At 40.9% G+C, this 26258-nt stretch overlaps 1 protein-coding gene across 1 annotated transcript; it reads right to left on the bottom strand.

Moving 5' to 3' along the window:
• Positions 1–964: 964 nt before the first annotated feature.
• Positions 965–25314, bottom strand: ano6 (anoctamin 6). Its single transcript, XM_033615132.2, has 20 exons — positions 25027–25314; positions 18089–18159; positions 17363–17491; positions 14654–14719; positions 14289–14576; positions 14051–14164; positions 13825–13940; positions 10761–10895; positions 10549–10654; positions 10250–10310; positions 9561–9706; positions 9248–9325; positions 8780–9011; positions 8524–8693; positions 7808–7905; positions 7077–7207; positions 5795–6000; positions 5474–5670; positions 4765–4870; positions 965–4657 (listed from the first exon to the last, which is right to left on the bottom strand). The coding sequence occupies exons 1-20, from the start codon at positions 25118–25120 to the stop codon at positions 4439–4441; spliced, it is 2763 nt and encodes a 920-aa protein (XP_033471023.2). The 5' UTR covers positions 25121–25314; the 3' UTR covers positions 965–4438.
• Positions 25315–26258: the final 944 nt, after the last annotated feature.

Raw genomic sequence — 26258 nt, 5'->3', positions numbered from 1 at the left:
TTTAGTCATTAGTTCCAGGTCCACACAGTTAAATAAATCAAAGGGGACGTACTTGTGTTTGGCTCTGCTGCGCAGTGATTTCCGGCGTCAGACACCAACAACAAAAGCCATCCATTGGCATGACATGCAGGCAGTCGCCATTATAGTTTAACGGTGGCCGACAGTGTCAAGGAGAAATGCAGCGGGATGTTAACGAAAGTTGAGGCAAACTCCAAATAGGGTGGCCAGGAGGGGTGTGGGTGGATCATCCAACAACCACTGACTTTCACCCGGGAAGCCGGGGTTTACTTCCCAGAAGATTGTATAGCAGACCGTGCTTTTTTCCGAAACCCAACCACGTACTTTTGTTGCCTAAACCCAATGATGCACGACTGTTAACAAAACATAACCATATACGTTTCTTGTTGAAGGAAAAAAGATGTCAATTTGTGGTTTTGTACCAACGTAGTGCGTTTATTTTGAAGCAGACTGTAAGCAAATGGTAAATTTCCTGTGAAAACGGAAGTGTATTTTGAAAAAAGTCAAAGCATGTAACAGTTGTTGAGACGGTGTCCCGGAACGTTAACAACCAACGCACCCAGGGTACCTTGCACATCACATCTGGACATGGGAAGTGACGAGGTCAGAGAGAGAATGTATTGGGCTATGTCGTAGAGCTAGTTTGTTGTCTCTATTAAGTAGCTGTCCATTATTCAATCACTGTACAACATTTCAAAATGAAAGCTCAGATTGGGAAATTTGCAGTACTTCAAAATAAAGTGTGCTTATTACAAGCTTGAAACATTCGCATGTCACTTACAGTCCATTCAGAATGGAACCACGACCCACCAGTTGGGAACCACTGCTGTAGGAGATATTTTATCTCACGTACGTCAGTAGGAGTGGATAAAATACAACGAATATCTTCTGATGTAGCAACACCTGGCCCAATGTCAAAAAAACAACAACAAATAAAGCATACACTCGTGTAAAGTTTTTTAATCTTAAGAGAGCCTTTAACCCAAGATTTAATACACACAAGAAAAACTTTTTTTTTTTTATAAAACAATTTCATGGCACTGACAAGATAAAAATACAAGACACATATGCATGATCAGATATTGCTGGTATATGATACTGTTTACATACATGGTTGTTATGGTACCATTGGCGAGGCAATAATACAGCAGAGGTATTGATCCAAGATTGAAGCAGTGACACAGGAGAAGTCTAAATTACTGTATCGCCTTTATCACAGGATAAAACATGCAGTCAAAATGTTGTGCAGTGCAGTGGTCAAGGCACAGGACTCAAACTCATGTCATTAAAAAGTGCATAGTGGATGAGAGTATCTGAATAGAGGAAGTGACAGACTATACTCACATCGTCGACGAAACCACTTCACAGGGCTGCAATTCTTTCACTAACTTTAAAAAAGGCTAAACTGCATTTGGTGTGATGATGAAAGAGCGGTCAGTTTGAAATCATTGTAAACTCTTTACGTGGCATCACATCTATCACCCTACTAACAATACAGCTTCTGAAACATTCGAGATGCTCACTAAGGTAAAGGTGTTCGAGGCACATTTAGTCAGTATATCAGTTAGTCCATGTCTATTCTAACTCTTTTGGTCTCATCACTTGTGTAACAGTGTGAGCTGAAGTGTAAAACACTCTTCATCCATCATCAATATTGCATTTTCTTGTCTATATAATAATAATACTGATATTTCGTGACAGCATTACACTAAAACAATCACCCAGCTGTGGCACTTGCTGGTTACATGTGTGAAAGCTTCCAGCTACCGGTATGAAGCTCAGTGGACGGAGTGATGCACCGCAATGCTGATTTCACCAAGCTGAAATGTAACACAAACATAAAACTGGAAGAAACTCTGGGTAACTCTGGGTAGCTTACATTTTAGGCCAACACTAAATCCTACAAGCTCACATATCACCGGAACCATTTCCACGACAACTGAGCACATTTCCAGATGACTGGAAGACCTGGAAGAGAACTCGTAGGTGCACGTTGAGCTGGGATTGTTTTGTTTGGTTGTATTTCATACTTAATCCACCAAATGGTTGGTGCTCTTTAGTGTGAAACTTCAAAGTGTGAGGCACTCATTTGCTTCTCTTTGCTGTCACATCCAAACCAGGCTGCAAAAACCAATACATGAAACACCCAGCAAGTCAAGTTAATGTGTGTAATATAAATACATTTGAAGTTATTCAGAATTGATTTGCTGTTTAAAGTGGTTAAAATCTAAATACATTAAAATTCAATACTGGCTTCAGATTAGAACAAATAGCACTGAACCCCCCTAACCCTAACCCCCTAACCCTAACCCTGTACTACACAACTTTATAGTCTCTAACCCTAACCCATCCCTTTCCGAATATCAATTACTTTAGGACGCATTCACACTGGCGCTATTTGGTCCGCTTTAAATGAACCCTGGTCCACTTCTATGGATAGTTTGGTTCGTTTGGAGTGGTGTGAACGCTCATTTGAACTCTGGTGCAGACCAAACGAGCCAACCCTGGTCCGCTTGAAAACTGGGCGTCTCGGTTCACTTGCAAGTGAACCCTGGTGCGGTTCGCTTACAGTGGGAACTGCAAACGGACTATCCAGCGACCCAAAGAGAGGAAGTGAACCAAAGAGAGGAAGTGACGTAGAGCACAGTGCATTTTGGTGTTTTTGTGGTGACCAAGCCGGCTGAAGGGGATGGATTTCCGTTTTTGGCCCTGGCCAATCAATGAGCTGGGCTTTCTTCTTCCTCATGCTTTTTTCTTCCTGGTCAGTGGTCATTTCGGGCAATACCGCCTACAAACGAGCAGCTGTTGTAACTGCGTAACATTGTCCAGGGGCTTGGTGCGTTTTAAAAAGTGCTGTGTGAAAGTGAACCAAACCAAATGAAGTTGTGACATTTTTTTGCATTCCCCACCCAATTGAACAGAGTCCCCCGAACTATCCTGGTGTGAATGTGCCCAAGTGGTTGCAGGAAGTCATAAGTGGTACTGTTGGATGTGGAATAAGGAGTATAACATGGACAGTCTTGGTTCAGAGCGTCTATGACCTTCAGGAGGGCCTCCATAAGTGACAACCTATTTTTATTTTTTTTTTGCATTCATCTTAGGGAAAATAAATCATCCAGGCAAACATTACTATTTTTGGCAGTGTAAGGAGACCCTACACAAGGACAGCATTGACTTGCAGAGCTCCTCTCGAAGACGCAAGACCATAATTTCCTTTAGGACCTTCTTTCCCAAAAATGGCTGACCATGGCAGACTGAGGAGAAAAAGCCTACTCAGTGCAGTGGTTGAACTTCTACAGGAAAAGGTGACCACTGCCAGGCAGAATCCCCCATTGCATCCAGGACGCTCTGCACCTCTCACTCCTGCCAAGGGTGATGCTGCACAGGGTCCACCGCTCCATCCCTGATGCCCCAAGCCCTATAACTGTCTGTCCACATTTGAATATGAGAGTGGCGTGGAGGTGGACAGTGGGGGATAATACCCTGACAGGAACTGGTTCTAAGTCTATGCGGCCTTCAAAACAAAAGGTATGAGCAAACAAACACCAGACATGCAGCTATGAATTCTGGGAAACAATGTTTTTTTCAGATACATTTTCTAATTTCTCTCCGAGGGCTCATCAGAACCACTAAGTATTATGTATTTTCATAAATGTCTACTTCATAACTAAAGAGACATGACGAAAAATGGGGTATATAAAGTTGGAGTGATAAGTCTATGGTCCCAGGATTACAACGCACCATATCCCATAATCCTACAGCAGAAATACTAAATAGCATTGCCCAGGGGCCACTTTAAGGCACCTTAAGGATTTGAGGACAATGGGGGCCTCGCCTTGACCCCTGCTGAGTTGTCTGTTATTTACATTGTCAATTAGAAAATGGTTTGGGGCCATCTAGTACCCTATCGCGAGCCAGATTTGGCCCACGGGCCACAAGTAGAGTATCACCGTCCTCCAGCCTTCTTATCAGAAGTTATTTATGTTCAGCGCCCTGCCGAAGTGTGATTCCATCCTAATCAGGAACACTGTGTTTGTGCACTGGTGCATCAGCTACAAAAAATCCTGTACGATATATCGGTCAACCTGAGAGGAAAGTTACAGAGGACAGATGATCTGTTCTTCTTCCTTTTAGACACTTCAGCCTGATGGGGGTCCAGACCATGAGCACAGTAGGTGGGTGAAGACTATACAAAAGTGGTTTCTCCTTTCTTTGTCCGACAGAAACATCGTCTTTCTTACTGGTTTCTACACATTCTCCATAACAGAAGTCCATATCTTGTTCCAGGTCTTAATTCGTCACTAGTTCACAAAGTCAGTATTCAAACAGAGGTGGGTAAATGTTGCAGAAAGCTGGGTAGTCATGTATTTACAGTATCAGGGATGAACATCGTCTCGATTTCTTCCTCCATAGATTTAATTCAGAAATCAAGCTCCAGCTCCTCCTGCGTCGCATTCGCCTCCGTGTTCTTGACAATCATGTCTGCGGCTGGTTTCAAACGTTTGGTCACCAGCTTGAGGTTTGTCTCGTGGAGGATAACCTGGGTCAGGTACTTCTCTCGTTTGATCTGTTCTTTGACCGCGTACGGGACGTCTGGGATCATGTAGGACAGGATGAACTTTGTAAGGTAAACAATGTGCTGCGAGGAGAAGAAGAAGAAGACACCTCCATGAGTATGTTTTAATAATTCATGCTTTGATTATATTTTTTAGTGTCAGAGAGATTTCCTGTTGTGTTCACACCCACCTCTACAACAATTATAAAAGCCATTTTGGCAGCGATCACATGCCAGTAGTAAACATTGTGCTCATACTCCCTGGAATGCCCGGGAGGGAACCGGAAATCTCGATACCTTAAAAAAAGAGAGGTTTTTAATAGTTTTCTTCAGGACTCAAACATGACTTGCCACACAACTGTCATCCACTGAACTCACCAGCTTTTTAAAATATTATTTCAAGTGTCTTTATGTGATGACGTTGTATTTTGTCCAGATGTTTCCATCACATCGCTATCTCCTTTTTGCAAGTAAACTCAAAAGACATTTCAGTCCAATTGAGATCATTCTGTTTAGAGATTCCAACTTATCTGTTCACAAATGCTAAGTTATCTGATAACGTGTCTTTACAGGCTCCAAAGCATTTAATCAAAATTTGAGTTTTTCACATTTTAGTCTCAAGTCTAAGATTAAGACTAAATCTAAATTAGCTGTCAAAATGAACACTGCCTACTGTGTGAAAGCTAGATATCTTACTCAAATACAACATATTACTGTAAAATTCAAGAGTTTTATCTCTCACAATACGCAACATTCATCTAGGGAATAACTGATAACATAAATATAATCAATAATAGCAAACTACAAATAGCAAATATTCTGAAACAATAATCTAATGGATGCCAACACAACCAAACATAGGAAAATTAAATAGAGGACACACATATGGGCCGATTGTACCTGCAGGTGGTGATGTTGTGCCTCGTCACTATGGGCATGCTGTAGTTGGAGAAGTCATTGATGTCAAATACAGACAGCGAGGTGTTGATGTAGCCCTGCATGGTGTTATTTGGGTGATCTCCATACGGGTACACAGAGAAAGACCAGTAGTACACCAACCGTGGAATCATGTCAGATGTGAAAGCAATGATCATGGCCTGTTGAGACACCAGGACATTATGCTTGACAAAAGTAGGATTTACTGAGGCATTGCTGAATGAGATTATATTAGATTTTAAAACAAATGTACAAACGTATAACTCAGTGTAAACAGTAACTCACATTTGTTGCAACAGCCAATATAGCGACGCCTTGAAGAATGGGCTGCCAGGCCCCGATATCCTGGGCCTTCTCTGGCACGATGCGACGAAACTGAGTGGTGATTTTCCACGCATCAACCCGGATCTCAAACAGGTTGTTGACCAGAGCCAGGATCGGAGCCAGAGGGAAGGAGGCCACAAACAGGGTCACAAAGCCAAACTGGATGACTGCGAGAGACAAGATACATGTATAAGGAAAGACAGGCACAGGTACTTATTGTGTGTGAGATCCTTAGTTACTTGCTGGCTAGTTTTGAACTAGTTCCCTTAGAGTTGCAACATTAAAACTTAACACTATCCCCGCCACTGCCGAGATTTTCCGTCACTGACAGAACGCTTCGCAGCCATTGACGAGATATTCTGGCAATCGGTGTTTTCACTGTTATAAGATGGAGGGCGCTGTTACACATCTCGTGAAGTACAACAGCACAGCCACGTCCAAAAACAAACAAAGAGGAAGATCCGCTGGAAACTGGAAGAAGATGATGTTTACAAAAATGTAGCAGCTTGTTAACCGCACGAAAATGCCGGCGCAGACGGAAAAGTTTGCAGTTGCGCAAGCTGTGTAGATGTCAATGGACTCAGACTCTGACAATTCCTGTTTTGATCAACATTCTGAATCCGATTTGGACGCAGACGCAAATGAGTTAGGTGGGACGAAATGGGATCTCCATGACAACGACAGTGACACATGGACAAGAGGACCACAGAGGAGAGTGAGACAACAGTATCGAAACTGAATGTGACGACGTGCTCCGCTATACCTGTGTTTCAGAACTAACAGTATTCGTGTAGTTCAGAGTCAAAGGGAAACATCTGACCAGTTGACATTATTGGCACACCATTTGTGATTGTTGACACTCAGCTTGCATACTGTAACTCTTTAATAAAAATAGTTCAAGGATTACTTAATCTGCTCGCCTTCAGGAATGCATACTCATATTCTTGCTTTATTTGCCTTCTCGCAAACACTTAGCTGAAGAGATTGACACCAGCAGCCCGTTAGCTTAGCTTAGCATACAGACTGAGCTTTGTTTATTCTGTAGACAAACAGAGATGTAAAAAACAAGTAAGGGTTTTAGCTCATTTGGTAACAACTAACCACTACTGTGTGTAAGACGTAGTTTGTGTGGTGCAACCTGTTTTGCAATTTAGCAACACATAAGCCTCCACATTGCAAACCCATGCATAATAATAAGTGGCTCCAGGTATGCAGCTGTAAATGCGACAGATGGGGGACTTACCCATCTCCAGGTATTCATAGAACAGCCCTAGTTTTGAAGGTGACTGAAGTTGGTAGTCCTGCTCCCAGCGAGGAACCACCTTCTCTGAAGCCACATTGGTGCAGTATCGGAAAATCAGATTCTTCACCCACCTGTGGAAGGGGTGGAGGAGGTCATATACAGACACGGTGACTCAGTATGACAATGGAGAGTTGGTGTACGATTCGCTATTAGCCCTATGGCCTTGACTCCTGTTATTGGCAGCAAATTCACTTGAGTTCACTGGAGATTTGTTGCATCCCATGACTGTTTATAAAGATGGACGGCATGACAGCTCCCCAAAAGTGAAGCCAAAACACCTCAATCGCCCCCTGGTGGCTGGTTGCAGTATAGGTCATAAATCTTTCCCCCCTCCATGTTAGCAGATGTTTGGTTTTAATCGGTTATTTGAGGCTATAAAAAGGGGGTTTGACATCATGGTTGACAGCGATTGGCCTGGACGAGTGTATGGGCGAGAATTTGATACTCCAAATCCACAACTGCTACTGCTCAGACTCTGGCTCCAACAGCGCAACATGACAGCGCCCATTTCTGGGATATTCTGGCTACATTTTTGCGCTTTGTCGGAGGGAGTGCAGACGTGTCGTCCATCTTTGTGTAAAGTCTATGGCTGCATCTACAGTGTAAGCTGCCATTGTGCTACTTGCGTTCCATATTTGACGTAAAGTTGGTCTTAGATTCTGACATCTTACGGTAGCAAGACCTCTTGGATGTTGTTCCAGATGGCTTTTCCACCCATGATGATAGAGAGCTGAGTCGTCAACTCGATCAGACAGCCACCAGGATCACACTGCAGGACAATGAGACACAAAATAAGAGCTGGACACACACTGTACGATTTGAACCCATTTCTGACGCCATTTTGAGCTGTACGACTAATTTTAGAGTCCGACAGAATTTGAGCTTCGTCGTTTGTCGTGCAGTGCACAGGCGGAAGGAGTGAGGACTGATCGTGGCCCGATCAACTGCTCCCAACCGACTGTTGGACGTTCGGATAAATTTCACGTCAGAAATTTTGGCCAGTTGTTGTCAGGCTCTGGGACAGCTGAAGCAGATCCATAAGTTGATTACCCCAGATCAATTAATCGTACAGAGTATATCCAGCTAGTATGTTGGTGCTGCTAACTTTGACCTGCCCGCAGCCACTTAGCTTTCAAACTTATCTTTACTGACATTTGTCATTAGCCAGAACGGTCCACAGGGGCCGACAGGCCATTATATCGTCTATTTTACACATACTGTGTGAGCACTCAGGTCGTGGCTTGATGATGGGACCACACAGTGAGCATTGTGAGTTTGGCTTTACATCACAGACGATTTACTCGTACAGTGGGAGTTGGAAATTGTCAACAACTTTTCTATGTATGCCCAACTTTAAATACGTAACAGCCAGATGGACAAACCGTACCTCTTCATTCCGGTATTTTCCCAAGAGATAAACAGGGTCTCCAGGAAAGCCGACCGCTTTCCCTTTGGCAAAGGCGATGTAGAAGCAGGAGGAGTAATAGTTGACGAACTGAAAGAGGAACATCTTCAGGGTCAAGCTGTTCTCGTAGTCCGTCTTAGTTCGTGGAAGCTCTGTTGTTGTGTCAGACAAGAAAAGATTTCCGATTAAAAACCACATGCAGGTCAATGCAGGGAAGAAGGCAGGAGAGCAAACTCACCAAAGTCGGTGATCCAGATGGCGACCCGCTCATAGAGGATGTTGAGGATCATGATTACAACAAAGCTGATGAGAGAGGCTGTGACAGAAGTGGCCATCTGAGGTGTCACATACTCCTTCAGGGGCTCCAGCTCCTTCAAGGAATCCTGAGCTCTGAGTTTGGCTGAGAAGGCAAAAAACGCAGCCAGGCGGTAGACAATGATGGCCACGATGGACGCCAGGATCAACAGAATCTAAAGGACAAAAATAAAATCAAAAAGATTAACGTATATTCTGTTTTGAAATTGAGTTTCCAATTAAAAAAATGATAAATTACAGAAAATTTACATTGGTTTAAATTGACCTTTTCTTTTTATAATTAGCACCAATTTACTTATTTATTTACAAGAATGTCTGAAGAACTTGTAAAATTACAGACAGGTAAATTACAGTGTTAACAAAGAAACATTTTATAAATAAAACACATTACCCAGAATAAGACTGTGCTAATTCCTATGGACACTCGAAAACATCGTCCGCAGGCTGTATAGGGCACTTTCTCTTTGATCTACATCACAAACAAAAACAGTGAAATGGTTGACACGACTTTAAACTCATCATTTCAACATAGCATCTCCATGTGGTTTAAACCTTCTGAACAACAACAACAACAAAAAAAAAAACGTAAAACATATTTCTTTCTTGGTTGGTTTAGTTATGTGATCACGAAACAATTTTTGGACTATTGGAAACATTATTAGCTGCAAATAGAATAAACCAGAGAGTTTGTGAGTGTGACGTACCCCTGTGACCGGGTTTTTCCTCTCATAGATGCACTTGGCTTCATATTCCGGGCGAGGTGGCTCTTCCTGCTCCAGAAACTCCACAGTGTCCCACATGTACTCCAGCTCTGCCTGGTAGCGCTTCCAAAACTCCAGGAACAAAGTGACTGCAGTCAGGAAACGAACAGAAGCAGGAAAAAACAGGCATGGCAATAGTGAGAAAGAAGGAAACAACTGAATGTACACAGTATTGTCTGCGTCATCTTCTATAAACACTGATGTACTGTAAAGTGTGTTGCCTTTAATAGTACTAAAAATAAGGACAAAATAAACATTTCAAATGGTCGGTTATAAATATAGCTTCCCTCGAAGATAGTGATATTAGCATGCCTGCTCTATGGGAAAACTGTAGGGCTGCAACTAGAGATTATTTTAATTATCCATTAATCTAAGCTTTTAGTCTATAGAATGTCAAATTTACTATTATTGATGATGAAAAATCAGCAAATTCTCACATTTGAAAAACCAAGAATCAGCAATTTTTTTGACATTTTTGCTTGAAAATTGACTGAAACGATTAATCAATTATCCACATAGCTGGCAATTGATTCTCGTTCAATCCACTAATAGATTAATTGACTTGTTGCTGCAGCTCTAGAAACTTAGAAATGAAGGACGCCAACACCTTTCTGACATCGTGTGCAACTTACCCCAGATTGACATGAAAACTGCAAACACCAGGGTTCCAAAGTTATCAAATATGCAAAGTTTCTAAAGGACAATGGAGAAAGAAAAGAGAAACAAGGACGTCAAAACTGTCCCAGTTCTGTCCGGCGTACATGCAAATCAGATCTAAACAAAACTGTTGCTGTGTCACGTAGGGAAACAAACATGCAAAGTGGATTCTGTTTTTGTCCGTTGTATATTTCGTGACATTAGAGGGAGGACGGAAGTGAAAAACATTGCAGAAACATCTTCATATTTACTGTTGAAATAAAACAAAACTCACTTTCGAAGCTTCACAGGTGTTGTTCAGCCTCCAGTAATCACAGTCTTTGTCACACTGTGGACACATTATAATCTTTCCTCCGATGTCAGGGTCGCACACCTCTTTGCTGCAGCCATTAAAACACCGAACAGAGATTTATCAGACGGGGAAATAAACATATACATCATTTATTTACATGTCCATCATCCAGAATTGTTTTTAGGAAAATGTACCTCCATGTGCTGGTTTCTTGAGTTCTGTATCCATAAATGAAACAGCCCAGTCCCACCACAGCAGCCAGAGCCAGCATTATTGTGTAGAAACCCAACCAGGCAAAGTAGATGCCAATCTTCTCCCCATAATACTTCCTGTGGGAACAAAGTGCTTCAGATGAACTAGTGTGGCTTTACTGTTCATTTAGAAAACTAACATTTCATTTGCAAGGATGAAGAGATAAAAAATAAATGTTCCTGCTTGAACACAAAGGGAATGTGAAGCTTTTTCATGTTAAAAGTGACATGCTCAGGATCATACTTTGATTTTGGTTTCTAGAGATGCACCATATTGGATTTTGCTGATATCCGATATGTAACAACTAGACTTGGCACCGATTTATCGGCAGTGCTCGGAATCGGGCCGTTTTTCACGTGATCAGCCATGACCTGCAACCGGCCGGTCAGTCTAGAATATGCTGACATAAAACGGCGGTCAAATTCCCGCCGTGCCGCATAATTGACATCCTGTAATATCAGCAGCGCACACACACGCACATGTGCAACTCACGGCTTGGCCGTTGTGAGAAAGTGAAACATGGGCGGCTTCTCACCTTAATCATTCACACACACATCAAAAGAGCGAAGGAGAAAGTTGTTAATTGTCCGTGTTAAACTGAACTGCAGAGCTCTCACTGCTGCACTGTGCTGCTTGAAACTGACGAGGCGCGTGTCCGCACACTTACTGGCGGGCGAGTCCCGAAGACCTGTGTGAATTTTCCACAGGAGATATTTTTACTATTTGGCTATTCAAGAAATTACCCACAAATGCTCTACACCAAGAATTATTATTTTATTTATCGATGTTTTTATTTATGTATGCCTTTTTTACTTATTTATTTTAATACTGTACCTGAAGTTATATTTGAGCAAAAAGGAAAATGTTTTGGAATTGGCCATCCAAACACTGCAAATCGGAAATCGGTATCGGCCCAAGAAATTGTAATCGGTGCAAGTCTAGTAACAGCTCATTTGACCGATAACTGATAACCGATATTGATATTTCTGCTTTTTTCCCTAACCTTTCTTTAGTGATCATCAAGTCTCTTCAGTAGTGGAATTAACATCATATTATGCATGCATACTCTTATCATGATGGCCACCAGCTGATGGAGACATGAAATACAATACTTTTCGATGTCTGTAATATTCATTCATTGTGTGGATTAAAAAAAAGCAGGTTGGCCGTTTCTGATGACGTAGGGCTGGGCGATATATCGATATATTTTCAAGCTAGATATAAATTTGGACAACGCCGTTTATATCGATATAGGGTCAAGTTGCGTTACATGATGCCTAACAGTGTGCATCTCTCCTCTCACACTCTCCACACAGCTCCGCCCCACACACTCACTCATAGGTTCTCCAGCAACACTTTTTAGAGCTGTAGCCTGACGTGCACCTCCTCAGAAATGTAACTACACGTCGCGGTGACGCAGACCTCCTGTCTTTTTTGTACGTTGAAACCAATTTCCCTCAGTGGAAACAAAGGATTCATTTACTTTAATTCACAGATAAGAAACAATAAATTGTGAAGACAATAAAGCCTCCACAAAAATAGCATTTTCAGTCTTGTGTGTGATTTATCCTGGCTTCATATGAGCAGAGGAAATCGCAGTTTGTCGCTAGGCTAATTTATACAATGTAAAATGCCATAGGCTTGTGCTAATAACATTAGCATGTCATATTTGTTTGGAAAATGTGTCAAGATAAAGACAAGTGTTTGTCTGTGAATGCTGCGAGTTATAGTGAAGCTGATTTATGTACTTGTGTTTACAGTGTCGCTATAAAGCCATGTTTACTGTGTGTTTAATGTGTGATTTAGGTGTGTTTTGAATCAACTAAACTTTACAGCACTTCCGCCGCCTGCATATTTTCAAACAGGTGCATAAAATCCCTGTCTTTGCATTTTATTTTGATCACAGCCTGTTTTTATAAAACTGCTTGCGACATCTCAATGTGGCTTTGATTTGCTACTGAGCACAAGTAGCCCATTTTTTGTACAAAATACCAAGATATATATATCGTGTATCGCCAGTCAGCCTGTGAATACCGAGATATGAATTTTTGTCCATATCGACCAGCCCTACGATGACGTAATGGTATTATCAGCATGTTGGCCGATTTCAATATTTCATTAGAAAGCCAATATCGGCCAGTACAGATGACCTGCCGATATTATCGCACATCCATATTTATTCAAAAAACACTTGATATTTGTGAAAAAGATGTCTGTATATAAGTTAATTTTTCTTTTGCATTATAACTCTCGCGAAATGACTCGCTTCACTATTGTGATTTGATTTTTTTTGTGATTTTAGTCCGATAACATTACAAGTCTAGAGGAGCCATAGGATTAAATCATTTTTATCCCCATTCAAGTTAGTGGAGGGCTTAACCAGGACTTAGCCGCTCAGCCAACGCAAGTCTCTACACAAGCAGACTACTACTCTATCGGCCTCATGATACCGAAGATCTGGGAAACTGCATATTGCGGAAATCAAGCTTATTTGGCTTCATGCGCCACTGAGCAATTTTCAAAGCAATGAATGGGGGCCTCCTCCAACGGAAGGAGTATAGCAGTACTTTCTATCATGAAAAAATCACCAATAAAAGCCTCTAAACCAAAATCTTTACATTCGGACATGTTCCAGCAGGAATATAATCTGAAACTGGGGCAAAATTAACAACATCAGCAACCAAGATAACAGATTTCTCTGATGTTAGCATGTAGCTAAATGTAGCAGTGTATGCTACATAATGTAATGCAGCAGCGTGCCTGGAGCAGATGACCATATAAAGAAATCTGTCACAAGCTGACATTGGCTCGTCTTGAAAGTACAAAAAAAGATGGAAAAGGGGATTACTTATACATACGTTTATGTCATTATTTGAAACTGTGGCCACGTTTAAAATGAAGATCTGACATTGTAACATTATATACATATGACAGAAAATGAGGAGAAGGAGTAATTCTCATACTAAAGTTTATCTTTGTGACAAGAGCATAAAAGATTGTGTTCACCTAATGAGGTTTAGTGGTTGCATCTTGTAGAAGCTTTTGGGATGAGCCCATTCTTCATAGAGCAGGTATCTCTCGTTTGGGCAGCCCTCCTCTTTGGACTTTACATTGAACCTACACTGAAATAGCCAACAGGAGAACAATACGAAATTTTAAATCTTAAATATGATTGTTACAAACGAAAAGAGGACACAAACCAGGCCTGATACGACCGCAACATGTAACTTACATCATGGAGGGGATAGGCAGCTTTGTACACTCCACCATCCAGCAGTTTGGTGATGCCAAACTTCCTTACGCTCCCTCGTGTTTCATAAGGGGCACGACTCAGGATGTAATATGCCTGGAAAAAGAAGAGGTTACAGTATCGTTAAATAACCGTAGAGTATGTTTACAACCCTTCAACTTCATCCTTGAAAATAAAACAGATATACGAAAACTGCCGACAGCAACACGAGACAACTTGCCATCCTGCTCCTCATGGACGGGGTGAAGAAGAGATCTCTGTCCCTCACGTAGAAATACTCCAGACGATCTTTCTCAAAGGGGGCGGTGAAGTACTCGGTCTCCTTGGAGATCATGTCCTCGTTGGGGTAGAAGTACTTGGTGATGCAGGAGAAATGGCGCCACGGAGAGGGGCGGGACGACAGGTCGTTGGGCTGGATGGGGAGCTTGATGTGCAGGACCTCGGCGTAGGTGCACAGCACGTCCCACGGCATGTGGACTTTCACAAACATCAGTTTCTCATCTGTTACCTGCAGAACACAACGAAGGGGAGCTTTGAGTATGAGATACAGTATGAGGAACCTTCCAATGAGTGCGATCTACTTACAGATTGCGTCGCCTCCAGCTCCATCCCCATCTTCATCAGGCTGGCTTCAAAGTACTCTCGCCGCCTCTACAGGGAGCAAACACAAAAAATGGCATTCAAACAGCTTCTTGATTTAATGCTCCCTGGCCATTATGATTCAATTTCTGTACCAGATGCACTGAAGCTGTGTGCCGGACGTCTTTGCCAAGCCTGCAGTGTAAATACAGCGAGCATGTGTCAAAGGCCTGCCAATCGTCTGTGTGTACACTGAATCTCATGACTTATTGATATGGTGGTATCTCATGAAGTGCCGACACATCATCACCTTGATTTACATGATCCACTTTGTCAACACTGTTGTTAAAGATGGACTCTAATTTTGTTTGATAGTTCAGTGTGTAGGATTTAGGGGTCTTTTTTAGCGTGTTAATTACCTTAAAATAAGAATTGTTGTGTTTTCGTTACCTTAGAATGAGCTGTTTATATCCAAGTAGGGAGCATGTTGCACCGCTTTGTTTCTGCAGTAGCCCAGAACAGACAAACCCAACACTGGTTCCAGACAGGGCCAATCGCATTTTGCATTTTCTCATTGTCTCAGTAAAAACCTCCTGAACAACGAACATTGAAGGAATCCTAACTGGGAGCAGCTTCAGCTGGTTGTAATCTGCAATCCTCACCGCTAGATGCCACTGAATCCTACACACTGCTCCTTTAAAGCAAGTTGTAAAGCTGACAGCTCATTTATTTGGACTTATTCCATTTCCATAACATAGGCATTATTTATACTGCACATAGCAGCAATGAATGGCGACACTGCAAACAAGTCTGAGCAGGTTCTTGTTGGTGGTATGCTGTCAGACATTACAGTGAATCCTGGAATCTCTTTGAACACAGCTTCCCCAAAACCAAGAAACACATGAAAAGCACTGAAATAGTATGAAAAAAGTATTAAATATATCCAAATTGTATAGAAAGTAGCTCATCAAAGTGCTCAGGTACAGTGAATAGCTCCAAGCTTTTGTATAAGTTATGCATGGATACAAACTTTGATGTGGCACCTTTATAGACTCTGAGGAATAGAGGCTGTTGACAGAGCAAAAGTCAAATACCCTCGCTGTTTGTTTTAGCCAACCCTGTTTACAAGTGGATGTTTTCATGACAAACGGAAAATACAACAAGTGCATAAAAATGTAGTTAAACTACAAACTAAAATATTCAAAGCATCATTTCAAGCTATCTGAAGTGAACCACGCCCTTCCGGCAGTCAGAGTCAGAGCAGGAAAGAAAGGTTTTGCAACTTGTGTTTGACCCAGGTTTAGCTTTGGAAAAACAAAGTCAAGGGAGTGCCTGGTAGAGACTGTTGCACTCCTCATCCCTCCTTGGATCTAGTTTGCCTTGGGAAGATTATGAGTAAGGAATTGCCTCAGTGTCAGTGTGTCTGTGGTGAAGAAGCTTGTGAGCTCTGACTTGTAACGGCTTTGCCAGCCTTTTTCCAAGGAACTGGCTGATCTGCTTCTACACGTGATTCTTCTGCCAACACCCCGTTACATCAATTCACTGCTGCGGAAAAAACAACAAAACTACTATCTATCATATTAGGAAGCTTTTTCACCCATTAAAGACGTAATATTTTGTTTGCAGCCTCCGCAGGGCACAGTCTCCATTTCAAAAACCACTTGTTGCAGAGTCACGGCTGCAACACTGCAGGTATCAGTCAACAAGCATTACATATCACATCTATCACTGTATTGTGAAAGGCACTGGCATTAACAAACAACACACCTGGAGTCTCGGCGTTGTTAATTTGTGCACTTCAAATCCCTGCGCAGATCCCTGAATGTTGGATTTGTGATGTGTAAGAGAGGTGGCCTGCTGAATATTCATGACACTCAACTAATACACAGTGAGACAAAACCAGAACAGCTGTTTGCCTTCTGATTTACTCAGGTGTAAGATTTCTGAGGCTAGATAATAACATTAGACGGAGTTCAAGTTCAGACAAGGAGCCTTATAACCAGAATAATCAGATTTGAGGGCTTTTTTTTGCAAGGTTTTGTTTGCGTGAAGTGAAGAAGTTCCACTTGTCCCTCTGGGAATCTAGCCAACACATGAATTGAGCAATTCACACTGAGAATGTGTGTTGAATGAATGAGAAGTGCACAAGAAAGGCACTACCATAACAATGTAAGCCAAGCTGTTCCGTTTCCTGGATAATTAAAGCCTTTTTAAAGTTCCTGTGCACACATTGCTGAATGCAGACGGTCACTAATGCTTAGTTTAAAGTCATGGTGGCATCCCGCTGCAAATGAAAACTCCCTTTACAAACAGGCAAGAAACAATAGAGTATGTGTGTCATAAAACACCCTAGGGATATCACATTCAACCCATGCTTTCAGTGGTTGACTTTTACTGAGTGAATATAACTTTAAATTAAAGTTTTATGAGAAAACTTCCACTTCTATTAACAGAAATAGTGGGTCATTCATTGAGACAAATGATCTGCTACTGAATCTTAGTTTTAAAACTCAATGCCTAAAGAATTGTGACGCTGACAGGTTCAGCTGTGGACTTTTTCTGCATATCAGGCCCTTCCTTTTTCCTCCCCACACTTCCTATTATCTCTCTAATGTACGCCATCTAATAAAGGCAAAAAGAATCCTTATCAATATAACAATATAATCTGCTGAGTTATCCAGCTCAAAATTATACCAAAAAAAGAGAGAGACCCACCTTGCGGCGCTGGTACGTATGCCTCTTCTCAAAGTCCTTCTTATCCTCATCCTCATAGACCAGGATGAAGTCAATCCTCCTGACACCGTCGTTGAAGAATAAAGACTCCGGCTTGTCATTAAACTCTGCCTGAGGGCAAAAACAAGGCTCGTCAGTTAAGTCTACGGCCTGAAACTCGTACTCTTCCTCCTCCATGATGCCGTACATGTTGAACAGAGAAGGGAGAGGACAGTGTGTGTGTGTGTGTGTGGAGAATCTGTGCACAGATATTGTTGAATGCTGACCTTGACCAGCCTCTATAACGTGCAAAGCGGGCCATGCAGGAAGAGTGGGAAGTGTCAACAAACAATATGATACCCGCCCTTTCCTTCTCTCTCTCTTTCTCTCCACACAATCAAACTTGTGACACCGCTGCGTATTAAAAAAGCTCTTGCAAGCTTATGTAATTACATGCATGAGTTGGTATTTTAATGCATCTTTATGTCTGGCGTGTTTTGTGTGATTTGATGTCTCATGGTCCAGTGACTGTAATATCTGCCATCTGTTGGCTAAATAATTGTGCCTTGATAAAAGCTTAAGACAATATTTATAATAATCATTAAAAATAAAGGTATTATGTAAATCTAGGCACCTGGACAGTATGAAAACTTAATTAAAAGAATCAATCAGTTAGCTGACACTCCATATACACAGAGTACAGACACCAACATTATTGTGTTGACTCACCAGTTGCACTTTGGCGACTTTTGAGCCTTCTTCAATACTGTAAAACGTTGGTAAAAACTCCTCGGGGTAAACTGTGAAAACAAAAAGACCAAACACATGAATGGCAATGCAGGCATAATAATAAACAAAGACAGTCCACACCACATGGCTATTTACTTGAGCCCCTCCAGTAAAATAGCAGGCTGATATTATCATGTTATTATTGTATCATTAAAGTGTCGAAGTGTCAGGGGTACCCCTGGCCTTCACCTGCAAAATGTCAATCAAGTTAACACATACGGACCAGGAAGAAACACAAAAAGACCACAAAGACATGCAAAGGAACTGCCAAGAGACATACAAAACGTAAAAAAAAAAATGGGTAAAACACCAAAAGGACACAAAACAACCACAAGGAGACACATAATGACTATAAATTGCTATTAAGTGATGAAAAAATATACAAAATGATCCCAAAGACACACAAACTTATCTGAATAAAACACAAAATTACCTCAAAGAGAGCTTAACAACAAAAAGATACAAAACTACCACAAGCAGACACAAAATGACTACAAACTGATATAAAATAGCCAAAACGACAAAAAAGTATCTCAGTAAAACACAAAATGACCAAAAAAAGACACAAAATTACCCCAAAAAGGCACAAAACAACCACAAGTAGACACAAAATGACCCCAAAGAGACATAGAACCATAAAAAGATACTTAACAAGTACAAAAAGACACAAAACAACCACAAGGAGACACAATAGGACTATAAAGAGATACAAAACTACTACAAGGAGAAAGAAAATGACTACAAACTGGCATAAAAAAGAAAAAATATTTTTAAAAAAGACATAATATTACCTCAAAGAGACACAAATAACTACTAAAAAGAGGCACAAAAATGGTCAAAGCACACTGAATTACTTGAAAGACACACAAAACAACCACGAGGAGATACAAAACCACAATAAGACACATAAAACAACGAAAAGATGCTTATGGACTACACAAAGACACAAGACAACTGCGTGGAGACATGAAAGGGACTGAAAAGAGACACAAAATGACAAAAAAGACACAAAATTACCTCTAAGGCACATAAAACTTCCACAAAGAGACAAAACAACCACAAGGAGATACAAAATGACCACGAAGAGACACAGAACTACAAAAAGAAATTTAACAAGCACAAAAAAGACACAAAATAACCACAAGGAGACACAAAAGAACTAAAAAGAGACACAAAATTACCTCAAAGAGACACAGGAGAAACAAAATGACTACACGCTGGCATAAAATTACCAAGATAGACACAATATTACCTCAAAGAGACACAAATAACTACAAAAAGAAACAAAACAATCATAAGAAGACATAAAATTACTAAAAAAAGAGCCATAAAATGATCAAAAAGACACTAGATTACCTGAAAGCAACACACAAAACCACAAAAAGATGCGTACCAAATACAAAAAGACACAAAATAATTGCAAGGAGACATAAAAGACACACAAATAACTGTAAAAAGACACAGAACAACCACAAGAAAACACTACATTACTAAAAAGAGAAACAAAATTATCCAACAGACACTAAATTATCTGAAGAAGACACAAAACAACCACAAGGAGACACAAAATGACTTAAAAAGAGACACAAAATCACCTGAGAGAGCCAAAAATAACTATAAAAAGACAAAGAACAACCATAAGAAGACACTACATTACTAAAAAGAGACACAAAATGATCTAACAGACACTAAATTACCTGAAAAAGACACAAAACCACCACAAGGAGACATAAAATTACAAAAAAGAGACACAAAATAACCAAAAAAAGACACAAAATTATCTCAAAGAGACACAAATACATACATAATGACTACAAAGAGAAAAAAAAAATCACCACAAAGTCTGTGTGTCTTGCTCCTATGTAGGAGAGGTGGTGGGGCCCTTTGCATATCTGTGCCCAGGGCCCCACTGTCTCATAATCCGCCCATGATTATAGTCATGTATGTATGCAAAAAGGAAATGCAGCAACACATTCAACTTTTGCTGACAGTGATTTTATGCATAACTGTAGCTGTGTATTAAATTTGATGTAGTTTTGTGGTTTTATTCATAGTTATCAAATACAGAAATAATTCAAAATGTGTTGTTCAAAGGCTTAACTTATCCCACTTCTACTGTTACATATCAAAAACCAACATGTCAAATTATTTGTGAACACCAGAGAGAGAAGGTCACTGATTATGTGACAAGCTGCGGGCAGCTGAGGTTTGTTTGTCGCTGGCTGAGCCAGTTGTCAACTGTTTGTTCACCTGAGGCTACAAAAAAAACAACTACATGTGCTGTAAGACCGACTGCCACTATGATTCCATTGTATTTCAGAGGTTATTGATACTGCACAAGATTGTTAGAAGTTATTACTGTACGGACAAAATAGACAGCTGAAACTCATTGCCATTTCCTGCGAAGGACATTATTATGCGTCACAGCTCTGAGTCACCTGTGGGGGATGGACCTGTCATCACCGTACATCCTGTTCAGCTGACATTTACCTGCAGTCCACCTGAAGCTGTGTTACAACAGAGCAGTCACGTCCACTTTAGCACCCAGCAAGATAATCCACAGACCTTGTTGTGAGCAGTTTCATGTAGGAACTATTTTCTCTCTACCAAACTACACCTGCCAACCGTATCACCCGTACATATACTGAGACCTGGCCACAGCATTACAGGCAGGGTCTGGTTCATTCCTATGAAAGTTGCTCGGTGGTGGGGTGTCGGTGGTTTAGTGGATAGAGCAGGCGCCCCATGTACAAGGCTGTTGCCGCAGCGGCCCGGGTTCGACTCCAGCCTGTGGCCCTTTGCTGCATGTCATTCCCTCTCTCTCTATCCCCCCCTTCACACTTAGCTGTCCTATCATTAAAGGCAAAAATGCCCGAAAAAATATCTTTAGGAAAAAAAAAAAAAAAAAAAAAAAAAAAAAAAAAAAAAAGAAAGTTGCTCAGTGGTGTTGGGAAAAAAAAAATCAATACAGCTTAGTATCGTGATATTTTTGATGCTGACATCGTATCGTCACATGGACACCAAGTATCATTTTTTTTTAAATCATATAAATTATTAGAATTAGAAATACAAATTAAACTTTTGGTACCCTACTAGAACAATAAAATTAAATGCCCTTTAAATAAAAATCACTGAAGTGAGATGAACCGACTGAAAAGTTTGTTTTATTAGATAAAAAAGTTTTCCTTCAGGGACAAAATTTGCAGTTCAAAGAAGAAAATAAATCCGATATTTTTTATTGCAATACTCACGCTTTAAATCGCAATAATATAGTATCGTGATAATATTGTATCCTGGTGCCTCTGGTGACTCCCACCCCTAATTTCCATAGTATGACACTATCCAGGTCTACTAGGTCGCACTAGAGAGTTATGGTGGCTAACGTCCAGTTTAGCGCTTGGCTAACTTAACTAAGGATAAAAAAGATTTAATTGGACAGCTTTTCTAGACTTTCTAAATGCTATCAGACCGAAAGGATAAAATCCTAAAAGTCATTTTGAGGGGGTTGTGACAAAAAAATGTAACCAATATCTCACAGACATCTCTTTCACAATATAAGTCTACAGGGACAAGCCTTTTTGGGCGCCCTGGCATCACATGATGGACCCGGATGGAGTAATTTGACATTAGGCCACTATGTAAAATTGGCTTCAAGGCCTGGCCCTGATCCTGGGGGCTTGGTATCACTGCACAGAAGGAAGCATGCATCTACTGTTTGACGAAAGGCTAGTGCTCATGATGGCGTCCCCCTTGGCTGAGCTGTAACGTTAGCTAGCTCAGTGGTGCTAGGTAAGCTAGCAATAGCCAACGCTTCCTTCTGTGTAGTGATACAGTTGGTGGGTGTAGTTCGGTAGAAAGAAAATAGTTCCCACATGAAACTGCTCACAACAAGGTCTGTGGATTATCTTAAGTAACTGGGTCATGATATCTGGAAAGAGACATTGCTGTTGAGTTTTTCAAATGTATTTTTTGGCACTTTGAGCGCCACAAGCTGAGTGTCATCTAGTTCCATTATATTGGAGAGAAGGCAGACATCTCAACAGCTGATATCTCCAACACTCGGCAACTCCCTCCAAAACAATCTAGAGTGATAAATAGCACAACAGTGAAGAGAAAATATATATTTTCTTTGAGTCAAAGTGCTGCTGACCTTAAAAGTTCTTCCCACCCCTGATCTATCTCACATTCGTACACTCACACACCGACCAGGAGAATACCCATGTTCTACCTCAGTGGCGCTCACTGAACCATCACAGACTGTTACTCATTTCCCAAACAGTCCGACGGTTTGAACCAGTGACACCTTCCTGTCACGAGCCTGTTTCACCAAACTGCATTTTTTTTTACAGTCAGCACACACTTGCCCACACACCACAGTGCTATATTCCTCCCTGGAAAGAGGCAAGAAATAGGTCACCACTCACTGCAGTGTGGTCAACACTGTGCCCACTGACAGCGTAGTGTTTTCCCAAATGTCCATTAAGAGATCTGCACTCACAGTCACCACATCATTAATAAACAATCAAAAACAACATTATTAACCACTGTATGCATTGTTAGATGCATTATAAATGTTTGTTTTTTATAACAGATAATATTACATCCAATATGGGAAAGTCCTGTAGTCTTTCCACATAAAGCAATGTGCTGATGACAAAACTAACTGAAGACAGATGTTGTTTTCCAAACACTGGCCATAGTAACATGCTGGGAGACTCCACTGTGGAGTCAGAATCAAATGAGACCTTCCCTTTGACAAAGTCCTCTACCAGGCTAACAGTCTGTACTCTAACAAAGCTTGTTATACTAGAAAGTCTGTTAGTATTTTGACATGAGAGACGTGCTGGTGAACCAATGACAAATGAATAATAATAACTAATGACTGTGCCTCAGGCTATTCTTATTTAGATGTAAACCAATAAGTAATTTACTGGCATCTAACAGCCTGGCTTTTTAATATCTGACTCCTGTCATCTGTGAGAAAGAAGGACAGATACAAGATCTTTATAAATAAATGGGTGGCTGTTTATCCATTTTTTTTTACACTGACCTTTAACCTTGCAAATGGTACCATCACTGTAATATCACATGATGCTTTCAAAGGGAAGCATAAATCCTCAATTGCTTTGCATTCATGTGTTTTAGTTTTGCTGCTGAATGGAGTCCACACTGTGGTACCTAGATGTTTATTTTCTGTTGTCACCGAGTCGGTGTGTCAAATAAATAAAATGTGCACCGGCTCCTGAGTCATTAAACCCGCCAGAAACACCGTTACGAAACCTACAGTGAGTCAGTCGGTCTGATTCTTCTCAAACGCACGCCGAATGCCCACAAGCTGTCGGCAATAAAAATCTGCTGTCTTGCCACAACCCACCCATCCCGCGCTCACTTGCTCTCTAGAGAACATCTTCCATGACAACACAAGAAACCATTAAAGGCAGAGCAAACAAACAGAAGACAAGCATATTTTGTTTTTAACATAAACAGCTGCACCAAAGTGGAGTTTTGTGTGTGTGTGTGTGTGTGTGTGTGTGTGGGGGGGGGGGGGCAACAGAGTGTGACCATTAATTATTCATAACAATTGAACATAGGCTCCATTAAAGAGAGTGCACTTTGGCATGCCTTTTGTGATCCAGCATGAGATGCATCTGTAATTTCCATATGATCAGGGCCATAAGATGTTACTGCTATTAAAGTTAACCCCAAAGGACCATTTATTCCTCACTGAGTTGTGAGTAACAAAAACAGCATACAATACTAGACACTATGTCATTGTGGACAAGACTCAAAGGAGCGTATAGATTGGGAATTCATTCCTGTAAGATACAAGCGTGGGAGCTGACAGCTGTGCAAACCCTGCAGGTTTCCAACAATGTACTCACTCAAAATTTAAGTTGCTGTTTCGGTTTGTAGCGTCAGGGTGGAATGTAAGAAATGCAAGACACAAAAGAGTGTGGAGAGATGCAATCTAGCCTTTGAGGAGCCCAACAAAGACTCTGGCTGTTTTGGGGCGGTTTCTTTTAAAGTCATGATTGCACAACATCTGTTAATCATATTAATTTGTGTTGCAGAAATGGCGGTGGGAAGATGGTGCCCTCTTGGAAATGTGCGACCACACCCCCCCACAGTTGTTCTGCCCTGCATGCATGATATGAATGTTGAACAGACTCCTATACTAGTCATTATTTGCTTCTATATTGTCATCTGGCATTTAGAGATGACAAATCATCATGTGTCATGATGGCAGAATGGGGAAATTATGTATTTGTGTCCAATAGACATCTTTGATCATACATTTTAAAACAGGGCCAAATCAGAGTTTTAAGTCCAAGTATTGCAGTCTAAATGCATTAGTATTGGCACCAAAATGCACCAAAGGTAAAAGCACCCATTAGGCAACAAAATGGTGCATGTCTGTGTTGTAATATCAGGTATTATTATTGGCTGAAGCTAACATTAAATGGCCTACAGACTGACCATATGTTTTGTATGTAAAAATCACTGTTCATACCAGTGATTCAATTCAAATAAATGCACAGGAGTGAAAGCTAGTGTTTCATCTGAATTTTGGGGCGCAAAATGAAGTTGGAGAAAATGAAAATGCTCCTAAAGTGCAAGTATCTCATTGTGGCACTTGTATATCATAAAAGTAAACGTACTTAATGATGGTGCACCACTTTAAAAGTTGCTCCCATCAAAGCATCACTGCTCAAACTAAGAACAAACCAGTGATGAATGAGTGGGTGCTAACTGTCCCACTACTTGTATTTCTCCTATCACGTGTACACTGAGACAAACTCCACACAGAGCCCATAAACCCACGCAACATTCACATCGACACAACAAACCTCTTGCGACAAACAAAGCTGTCTTCTTACCAACTTCCTCGTCTATCATGCCCATTTCAAAATCCCCCTCCAAGTCCTCCGTCTCACACACGGAGTCCATCTCGTAGATGTCGTTATTGCTCATAGTCCTTGTTGGAGTGTGGGGGGGGGTCCTCTCACATCACCCGCAGCAGACAAACTTTATCTATCTACTGTATATTACAATAGCTTTAAAGCACAGCCCCGTCCTCCGCGCATTCTTGCTGTATTTCCCAACATGGACTCGGTCGCAGAAAGTTTTGCTCAAGTTGTGACTTGAGAGAATGGAGAGCAGACGGGTGGGGTCGGAGGAGGCGGAGGAGCTGTGAAGAAGGAGGGCGTAGATGTAGTACAGTCGCGTTTGACAGATCAAGTTACGCCCCCTACTTTCCTTTAAAAGTTAGCTGTTTAAATAACTTAATTTGGCAGCTTTATATTTTACATATACTTAATATTCCCCTTGATAAACCGAATGTTTTAAGCTAACGTTAGCTCACGTCTGTTTGACATGTTTGGCATTCAGGTAGCCAGAGATGAGTAGAAAGACATCAAAATGTATTTTGATACAAAATACCCCTCAAATATTTGTCTCAAAATAAAATATAAAATACTGGTGCCAGAAAATGTATCAAAATAAAATACATGTATTTTGTATTTTCAAATACAGAAAAAAAAATTTTCTTTCTCTTTTTAGCAGCAACCCGCAGCTCTATAGGTGGGGTCAGCCCTATGTTCCCACATTTCTAAGATTTTTCTCAAAATTAGACCCTATGTTCCCACAGTTCCCATATTTCTAAGATTTTTCTCAAAATTAAACCCTATGTTCCCACATTTCTAGGACACTTTCAAAATTAGGTCTTGTGTTCCTACATTTCCCTTCAATTTAAGCCCTATCCTCCCCCATTGCTACTGGATAATAGGTAGAGTGTAACTGGCTACCAAATTGGGAGAAAGGGGGATAAAATCTGATACAAATTTATGAAAAAGGAAATGTGGGAACACAGGGTTGTGGGAACATTGGGCTGTCAGTTGGTCGGTCGGTCCACAAAGCTTTTCGTGAATAACTCAAAAAGTCCTTGACCAAAAATGCTCAAAATGTGCATACTGCAACCAGAGACCATGAGTAACTATACCAGAAGGAATGCCCATGATTCGTCCATAGGTGGCGCTATACTACTCAAAAAGTCCTTGACCAAAAATGCTCAAAATTTTCATGCTGCAATTAGAGACCACAAGTAACTATG

This window comes from Epinephelus lanceolatus, chromosome 23 (assembly GCF_041903045.1).
Source record: "Epinephelus lanceolatus isolate andai-2023 chromosome 23, ASM4190304v1, whole genome shotgun sequence".
In the NCBI taxonomy this organism is placed as follows: Eukaryota; Metazoa; Chordata; class Actinopteri; order Perciformes; family Serranidae; genus Epinephelus; species Epinephelus lanceolatus.
The sequence above is the reverse complement of the archived record's forward strand: the minus strand, read 5'-3'. Positions and strand labels throughout refer to the sequence as shown.